The following is a 9,730-nucleotide window of genomic DNA, read 5'->3' on the forward strand; positions in this document are numbered from 1 at the left end:
TCCCCTCCGCTATCCCTTATTCCCACACAACGGCTCGCCATCCCGGAAGAGAAAGATACGAGACTGTAGCATAGATTAACGGAGCTCGAGCTCGCGTTCACAGCGCACAGTCAAGGCTGTGATAAACTCTTCGCTCGTGAAGCCACCTTGTCATTCCAGAAGTTTCGATCTTTTCGATTCTCTGGGCACAGACGGATGAGAAGACACCGCAAGATTCCGGGTTTTGATGAGAGCGAAATCACAACTTTCATCCGGCTCGGTTTTCACTCGAATGAGAATCGATAGGGACTTCGCCACGCGACGGAGGAATAAGATTCCGGGGCTCATGAAAAATGCTTTCTTCATGGAGTGATAGAATTTTATGAGTGGAAATCGCGGAATAGGGAGAGACGGGAGTGCGAAAAGGATCACTCTCTCGGCCAATATCGACACCATGCCCGACATGCACGCCGCCCGTCACGGAAGAATTTTCAAACATCCGTCGCGAGTGTCTTCGGGGATCGGATTTACCAAATTCAGGCGAGCAGTCGATTCTAGATGATAAATCATTCGTTTCTGAGCAGTGTAATGGGTACCGCTGATCTCCGAGCCGTGAAGCAGGACCTTGGCTCATTCTTCCTCATGACGAAGGTACTTTTTGCTGAAGGTATCTAATTCCGTTTCGAGATAACCGGCGCGATTCCTGAAAGACGGAAAGAGACGATCGATGAGAACGTTCCCAGAACCAGTGAAACACTTACGACAATTCCGGGGAGGTTACATTGAGGTCCCCAGCCCCCACCATCCCTCACCCCGATTCAAGCCCCAGAGGGTGAACGACGAAACTTGAACAGGCGCACGGCACCATAACGAGAGGAAACTGATCAAGGAGGATCACGCTCGTCAGCACGGTTCTCCGAGCCAGGGCTGCGAGACGTCTATTGATTTTTTTTTCGATTTCACCCATGACTGCTTCATATCCTTTGTTCGTTTCTTCTATTATATTGAAGGGGTACGTGTGCGACGGTCGTCCTCGTCGCTTCCGCCTCAAAGATATATTCATTTCCGCTTTCTCAGTTGGTGGAGTTTGCTCCGGCCAGATGTCGTCAAGAACAAATATTTGCCAATGTCACCAAGTCATATCGAGCAACGATTCGCTCGGCAGGGAGCCTAATCGGATCGTCAAACTTCGCGCCCTATTATATCAAGTCGATATCATCATGACGGTCGTAATCGCTGAACTTTCCAGGCGGAGCCTCCAGCAGCACCGCGAATGTTCATCGAGATTGAGATTATTCGAAACGGGCTAGTTCATGGATATCGAAGAGGATTCATCGAAGTCACGAGCGAAAATAGAGACGAAAAAATCGTTTCATGGATCCGCATGACTTCGATGCTAAACAATCGCCAGGATAGAGAGGCGGGAGCGGGAAGACGCACCGAAGAGTGGCCCGTCCTCATCGTGAATCGTTCGACGGTCCTCACGCCTCTACTCTCAGCTATCCTTCTTGGCGTTCCCAAGGGCGGAATCTCTCGATAATGTTCGAATTGAATACATCTGCTCCGGCGAAACCCCCGGAGCCTGAGCAGCCATATCAACACATACCTGAGTTTCCTCGCCTGACCAGCAGCTCCATCGGCCTCGCTTATCTGCTTATCCAAATTGGAGACTTCGGCTTCCATGTCGGTAACGACCTCGTCCACGAGGTGCCCGAGCCGTGCAAACGTTCCCGACAGCTCCTGTTGTACTTGATGACTACAATTCGAGGATGTCAGCTCAACGATGAGTTTGAGCTTCGCCGACGCATGCTGTACGTATTGCTTCTTGAAAGCTTTCTCTTTGGCCTTATTCGTCCACGTCATTCTTTCGTATGCGTAGACGATACCGTAGGCGCCAACCGTGATGATAATCACCTTCCAACCGACCGTCCTCACCACGATACCTGGAAGGAAAATTATGTTCTGGAAGTTTTCGGGGGAAAATACGACTCCTCTCATCTCCACCCTTCACGGCCTGATCACGCATTGTCTGAGGGTCTCGGAAGAAACTTTACCTGCTACCGCGAACAGTCCCACGGCTGTTTGGCTCGTCGGCGATAGGAGAGCGGTCTTCGTCATTAAAGCTAAACATTCTTCGGCGGGGTTCCCGAACGCCTCCCGCAGACGGGTCGGAGCTGGTGAGTCTGTCGGTGTCGCGTTGGGAAGTGGCCTGGGTATCGAACTCTGGCCCAGCAGAGGATGCTGAGCTTTCCGGGGACCCAGGAAGCGATTGATGATGGCAACGAAACCCAACGAAAACCTGAATTCCAGATCCTCTTGGAAATCACAACACAGAGACTCGCAATTCAAGCGATAGAGCGGCTCGAAATGATTCCTCGGCAGGGCGTTCTGCATTTGAGCTTGGAGATTTTCCGGGATCAGCTGGCCGAGTCGGTTGACCATCTCCTTCTGCGAAGTTTCCACTGAACACTGCAGAGGTCTGCAAGGAACGAGGGAAGCATCTCTCTGAGCACTCAAAATGACGTCATTATCTTTATGAAACGCAGGCTCCCTGAGAAGGATTCGATTTCCTCATTTTGACTTCCTCTCAACGGGGGTCGAGACTCACAAATTCAATCTAGCTTTCAGATTCGAGCCGAGACCCTTCTCGACGTAGGTGTGAAGTTCTTTCTTGTAGAGGTTCAGCAGAGCCGGGTCTGGATGGAACGGTCGCTCGTATTCCGTCACGAGGACGTTGAGTTTTCGGATTTCTTCCGAGAGAGCCTGGGTCACCTGACATTCGACCTGAAAGCCAAACACGCGGTCACAAGGAATTCTAAGGCGGATATCGGCCATCGATGGAGGACCTCAGGGCCAGAACACGTGACATCAACTAGGGAAGAAATACCTGTTCGACAAGCTGCTCGATCCGATGTTTGACTTCATCAGTGAGCTCGTGCATCTGCATTTTGGTGAATTCAAGGCGATCGAGATACTCGTTTCTGTCTGCGATCTTCGATTCTCGTAAAGAGGTTGCATTTTGGAAGGCTTTGTCCATGATTTGCATCACTTCGCTGACGATCTTCACGCCCCGCTCGCAATGTTGTTGGAATTTCGTCTTCACAGCGGTTTCAGAAAGACATTTTTCGAATTTACGCTCGAAATCTTCGAACTCGAAATAGCGACTTTGATAGCCTTCGATTTGACCTGCGGATAGAGATGATTGTGTTACTCCTCCGAGTTTCCGATTCAGAGGCGCTTCTTCGACTCCGAAAATTCGACGTGAGCTTTCGGATAGAAGGAATCATGATTCACCTACCTCCCGAGGGCTGTTCTCCTTTCAGTTTCTGAATTCTCGTATTGAGAACTTCACGAGCGGAAACGAAAAACACTCTTTCTTCCGCTTGTGATCTGCTGCCGTAGACCTGATGAAATAAAGGTACATATATTCTCGAATGCCTCCCTAAATGGATTTCTCGCTGCCGGATCGATTCGAGGCCTCCCTCAGCATGCACGACCATTGACCGGTCAAACGCTGTCAGTATGCCTTTAGTCATTACCTTCAGCTCCTCTAGTAGAAATGAAATATTCCTGTCGAGGTGCTGTTTCCGGACTTTGTCAATGCACTCGGGCTCGTTAGCCGACGCATCCCATCGATTGTTCAAAATGAACACGTTCGGCTTCGACAAGCGCTCGGAAACTTTGTGAAAGAATTTTTTCTCCTGTAAATGCAGAATGCAGTTTCGAAACTTTCTGCAAGTCACAGTCCGGAAACGGTCCGAGGAGGGAGCCGGAATTTTCCGGAGTGAGAAGTCATGTGCACGAGGGATATGAAGTCCGATATTACGCTTCATCGATCGTGAGAACGACCTTGTCTGGAGGACTCCGGAAACTCGTACTAACCGTTGTGGTGAGAGTGCTCTCAGCGTTGGCTACGATCACGAAGACATCCGCGTCGAGGCAATACTTGTCGATCCAATCGTCGACGTTGGGCGACACGTCAACTCCGGGGGAGTCGAGCAGGACGACGTCATCCCTCAAGAGGTTGCATTTATTGCTAGGCCAGAAAATTCTCACAAGTGCGTTTGGATCCAAGGATTCTCCGTGAAGGGCATTCCCCAACTGCGATACTGACTCCACACTCCTTTTCTCGCTTGTGTTCTCCAGCATCAAGTACGCCTCATTATTCTTGGAGCCTTCAACTTGTAGGAAACAATTCGTGGTGTGTCCCAAACCGGATGGGAGGATTTTATCTTGCAGCATGGCATTGATGACTGTGCTCTTTCCGTTGCTTGTTCTGTGGACAAGAGGAGAGACTTCTGAGTTCTGCTGTGTCGCCCCGAGACAGGCGTATCCGATGGTGTGACCCCGAGTGCGGAGGATCGGAAGGCGGTGTTTCGATGAAGCAATAGATCTCATCTGAGGCGGCATACCTTCCGAAAAAAACACATTTCATGTGGTCCCGGGCCAAAACCTCACGAATGCCGCGGACTTTGTCGGGGAAAGCTAGTACTGTTTCTCTATCGGCATTGTCGATGACCGGCATCTTATCCAATTCCAGGGAAGAGAGGAATTCGCCGCCCTCCGAGACATATTTCGAGATGTCACCGAATGTTGAATTAATTTCCTTCTTGGCAAGGACGAATATCTTCAACGGTGAGAGATGCTCCCGGGGTGAAACGCCGACCTGCAACAGAGATGATCCCGCATCAGTGAGAATGATTCTTTCTCGGCAGGGCTGGTGTAACGACAGGACGTCTCCGATTTCCTGCCCGAGAGCCGTCGATTAGGTGAGGTGGAAATACCGGTAACTCACTTTGGGACTAGCTCCCCCGAAGGTGTCACCGCCTCCGAAAACTTGGTGGAGCATCTTCCCGGTGGATCCAGACATCGCTGTTTTTCACTGCATCGAAAATCTGAAATAGAAGAACCGATCAGAATTCACTGCAAACTCTCCACGGACCGATACTGAAGGTTCGCCACTTATAGTAAATCAATATCAATCTTGGAACTCTATGATGTTTTTTCGAGAGCATGCCCGGCTCGAGCTCGGAGCTGGCTTATCTAAGAATCAAGCTACAGTAAGCACATGAAGTTCATGGGGAAAACCCGCTCGGATTGAGGTCTCCAAGAGGGGCTTACTCTAATCGAGGACCCCGAGGAAAGCCTCGCAATGCTCGGGAACCTCCCGAACCACTCTCGCATCCATAATTAATGATTATCAACCGGACAGTAGCTCGTTAGATTTTAGAGTTCGGATCAAGCGGAAAGTTTCGGATAATTATTCAGGAAGCGCCGTGCACAACTGGATGGGTCACACAATATTATCACAGAACTATCTTTCGGAAGCTATTTCGATAGAGCCTCTCAGGTCCGAGAGTAGCTGTATGCGAACACAAGTCTGTGACGCAGTTCAGAGACTACCTTGGAACGGTATTCAGACCCTTGTCAAGTCGTCGAAGTATCTAGTGCTATCGAATCGGAACACAAGTGAAGGAGACAAACGGCGCTGGGATTGAATCGCGAGAACTCGATTGAAGTTCCATGAAACGACAGAGGACCTGGGATCGAGGCCCTCGCTCGGTCGTGCGTTCTCCCTCCTCAAAGTTCCGAAATACACGACGAACACGCTGACATCACATATCAGGCAGGCTCGCTTTGGACACTTCGGTCGATATTTTCAAACAGAATACAGGAAACACCCAAGGAGCACTATTCTCCTCCGCATCCCGGAAACGAGAGTGATTCCCGATCTGATTCGGGCAATCAATCGGCATCCTCGGAAAGGTCGGCGTCGACGATAATGGAGCAAGTGTTCGTAGAGAGTTTCGGATGCATGGACTAGAGCCATGCGGACCCATGACAGTCTTCGGGGAGGGGCTCCTCCGCAGAAAGGGAGGGTGATCAAGTCGATCTTCAATACTCGTCAGATTGTCATCGGAGCACAATATCCGAGGAATGTTGGATGACATTCTAATTCGAAAGAGCTTATCGTAGCTAGAGGTACCAACTTCCAAGGACGCTCAAGAGCACAACACTCACGATGCCGGGTGATCTGCCCTTGGTCGGAAACTCACGTGAACAGAGGGCAAGGCTCACGATGAGCCGGGTCCAAGTTGAGATAGCTAGTACGCCCGTGGGGACTTCCGCGCTGAGATGCAATCCTGGCCTGCCGCCGATAGAGTACACTGACTGTGTGCAACAACACAGAACCTTGCTCTCAATTGCATGGGATAGGGCGCCTGGGGAGAAGCTTCGTTCCGGGTTTTGAGCTGTCGACTTCAGGTGATCGAGATGAGCGGATCGAGTCTGGAAAGATCTTTCGGAATCTAGCCCTGACCGGGTCGATTCCGAGAGATTCCGAACGACTTCGACGCGAGCGACTCACCCACGCGACAGACGGTCGGTGATGAACGGGGCGCCCGCCATCGTCAGGAGTGAAGCTTCTATGCGAAACCGAGGTGCGCGATTTCGTATTCTCCGAGACGATACGGCGCTTTCGTGAGCTCTCTCGTATAAAAGCTGAAGATTGATCGATTTGATCACTAAAGACTCCCGGGATTCTAGTTCAACATGTCTCGGACTCTGAGTTCGCCACGAAAGAACGCCGCTCTCAATGGGCAGAAATCAAAATCAAAGATTTGCGCGCGAAAGCAAGAATCCGAACTTTCGGCCGAGGAGACAAGAACCGCGGGCTGGCTGCGCATTACTGCGCAATGGTTTTCTGTGGGCTCAAGGCGCTTGCCGGATGGATCCCGCTAGACATAGAGATCATATCCGTACAGTCCAAGATTCGCCTCATTCATGGTCTCTCCGCGTGTGAAATGACTACCTGTCCTTTGTCTGTTTCATCACGAATCGCCTCCCCTTTTGAGACCTCCGGTGAGGAAGTTGTATCCCCCGTATCTCTGTGGAGAGCCGCATTTTTCTTATCCTTCCCTTGTGGATTTCGACCGACTCCAAGGTCAGGGAAACTTCAAATGCCTCGAGCCGGAGCCTCAGTAAGGCGGACCAACATCCCTCTCGATCGTAATGAGCTCTTTCTTACTAAAGACAAACCAGCTGCTTGAATTCGCCTGAGCAGCGACATGAATACCACGTGGACCCTCGAAGCGATTCCTCGAGAGATTGGAGAGGGAAACGAAAAAAAACACGCTGTGAGATTCATCGCGCCTGGATTCTAAGGGTCGACTGGGTATTGCGAAATGGTCGGATCCAATCTACCACGGAAGTGAGGCACCCGATCTTGGTACCGCAGAACCATGGAACACTTAGGCGGGGGGCGGCGAAGAGCGCGCAGAGGGGAATTACGTGGAATCCAGCGACATATTCTTTCGCTTTTCATGCAGTTTTCCGGAATGATGACCTCGAGAAGACGCAAACCTATGGGATTACACGGCATGACCGAGGACGACTCCGTCAGGAAATTCATGTGGAAATCTCCTGCGGGAAGACTTGGTTCGAGCGGTGGATATCCCCGAGCTCAAGCATTCCTTCGGCAGATTCTTCTGTCATCTGATCAAGAGCGCTGCTAGATCGCGGATCCCATCGTCCGTGGTTGGAGAATGATACCCCAGACTATCGACGAATGGCCTCAATATGGGTGTGACACGCATCCATCACCCGAATCATCGACATGGTCGATCGTTCATTTCTGACCTCAGATGAGAATCGCAGCCGTGTCAGGAACTCGAGATCCCAAATCAAGAGTGTCGAGTGGACTATCGGTGATCACTGTTGCTGGCGCTGATCGCTGAAGCAGGAACTCGATGGCTCTTCCACCGCCGATCTCCTAGCCCATCCTGAGAATTACTACGTATTAGACCCGAAGTCTCCGGGACTTTCGATTGCCACTATTTACATGCCGAATATTGCCGGACGCTTTCCAGGAGTCTTCCTCTTGTCGAGCCCTCCAAACTCAGCCGCCTCAGGGAGGGCTCGCATGGATCCGATGGAAGGGGAGTCGAATTTCCGATTCCAAGCTTCCTGTCGAGACCGATTGGGGGGAGGGAGAGTCTCATTCCCGACAGAATATCACCGAGAACTTCGTCTCTCGAGCCCATTCGGTTACGTATATAGTAGATCGATTCTCGAGTATGCGGACCCACCGTGGGGTTCAAGCTGCGTGAGCTCACCCGACTCGAGAAATCCCGCGAGACCGCATTCCAGATCAGGGTCATCCGATGGGCGCTCGTCGGGTCGCACTGCTTAGGGACGCTCGGACTGACAATTAAAGCATCATACTCCTCTCTGTAGAATCCTTATAAAAAGGACGGACTCTGATGAGGAGGGGTACATGGTGTTTTCTGGTGCTCGGAGACTCGGTGGTCCTGAGTTCTAGGTGCTGTTCAAGAATCAACGGAGACTGACTCGGAGTAGTTCCCCGGTCAGTCGGAAATTCGGAGACTTGAGTGTGTCACGTATTTCCATTCCACAGCACTGAAACACTTTTTTGGAATGAACGATGGCTACGGAAACCATGACGCTTGGGTCCAGTCACGCTTCAGGGATCTTCAGATAGTTTTCCAGGAGAATGGGTTGTACCTCAGGGAGGACAGTTTTATGCCGCTTCTCAACATCAGCCCAGATTGCCTGCGGAAGATCCTGAAGTGGGTGAATAGACACAAGCAGTCTGAGGCAGATCTGACACCAAACGAGATCAAAGCGCTCCGCGATTGGGAGACGTCGTTCCTGTCGGTGGACAAGGTAATCCTCTTCGATCTCATCGCGGCAGCGCAACACCTCGAGATGTCCGATCTCGTGGAGTGCGCGCAGAAAGTCTTGCTCGCTCTCCTCAAGAGAGGGAATGCGGCCGACATAAGGCTCCTGCTTGATGTGGACCGTTTCGAATGAAGGAGAACCTCACACGGAGTGTGCAGTCGATGACGATCGCCCCCGCTACCATCGACAACGTCGCCGCAAACAAGGCACCGGAGGAATTCTGAATGTGACATCGTCATCAGAGAGGTAATAAAGGATCTGTATCTGGCCTGAGTTTTCGTGGTGCAGTATCTTCGGAATAACTTCAGTAGCGCAATGGGAAATCTTAGAGCTAACACACGGAAGTGTGAGGACCATCAATCCCATCTTCGGCTCAATGAAGTGGAGAGGCCCCTCATCCGGTGGAATCCTCCAGGAAAATTAGCGAGCATGGCGATATGTGGGGCACGTTCCTGGGCGATTCGTTTTATTTCGTCGCTCCAACTCTGCGTCGGTCGAAGCGCGAGTCTGCGACTGGCTCCAGTCAGGAGAAGGGGGTTCGTTGAACACCGCTACGCCATCAAACGCTGCCCTTCTGCAGATCGGATGGTAGCTACCTATGTCTCCCTATAAGCGGAGTCTTCGAATCCGCTGGTCATATACCTGCGGTCAAAGCGACACGAACTCCAAACTTGGGAAAATAGTTATAGTCAGAGCCAGTGGCGTGCCCAGGGGGGGGCCAAGGGGGCCATGGCCCCCCAAAATTCTTTCAGCGTAATGCAGGAGTACAGGGTACCTAATCATTTTGGATCTCTGGCCCCCCGAAAACCTAGTCTGGCCCCCCCCCAAAAAAAAAATCCTGGGAACGCCCCTGCCGACGTCTATGCTCGCTTCATGCGTAACGTCGGCTCTTCTCCGCGCCAAGTCGATCCGTCTTTGAAAATCACGTTTGCAGTCTACAACAAACTTCTGCCATTGGTCTGATGGTCATCTGAGTGAACGTTCCGAATGATCAAGAACAGCGCCTCTGTGTTCCAAATAAATACTTTTCGAACTCGTTCACGGAACGCTC

The 9,730-nt window shown here is 51.3% G+C and overlaps 2 protein-coding genes across 2 annotated transcripts; one reads left to right on the forward strand and one right to left on the reverse strand.

Moving 5' to 3' along the window:
* Positions 1–273: 273 nt before the first annotated feature.
* Positions 274–4,849, reverse strand: Marf (Mitochondrial assembly regulatory factor). Its single transcript, XM_003742107.1, has 10 exons — positions 4,775–4,849; positions 4,392–4,645; positions 3,862–4,255; positions 3,519–3,680; positions 3,278–3,383; positions 2,867–3,165; positions 2,588–2,763; positions 2,034–2,458; positions 1,586–1,922; positions 274–682 (listed from the first exon to the last, which is right to left on the reverse strand). The coding sequence occupies exons 1-10, from the start codon at positions 4,847–4,849 to the stop codon at positions 610–612; spliced, it is 2,301 nt and encodes a 766-aa protein (XP_003742155.1). The 3' UTR covers positions 274–609.
* A 3,566-nt stretch (positions 4,850–8,415) lies between these two features.
* LOC100899750 (suppressor of kinetochore protein 1-like) lies at positions 8,416–8,811 on the forward strand. Its single transcript, XM_003742108.1, has one exon. The coding sequence runs from the start codon at positions 8,416–8,418 to the stop codon at positions 8,809–8,811; it is 396 nt and encodes a 131-aa protein (XP_003742156.1).
* Positions 8,812–9,730: the final 919 nt, after the last annotated feature.

The sequence above is a fragment of the Galendromus occidentalis genome, unplaced genomic scaffold (assembly GCF_000255335.2).
Source record: "Galendromus occidentalis unplaced genomic scaffold, Mocc_1.1 scf7180000077284, whole genome shotgun sequence".
Lineage (NCBI taxonomy): Eukaryota > Metazoa > Arthropoda > Arachnida > Mesostigmata > Phytoseiidae > Galendromus > Galendromus occidentalis.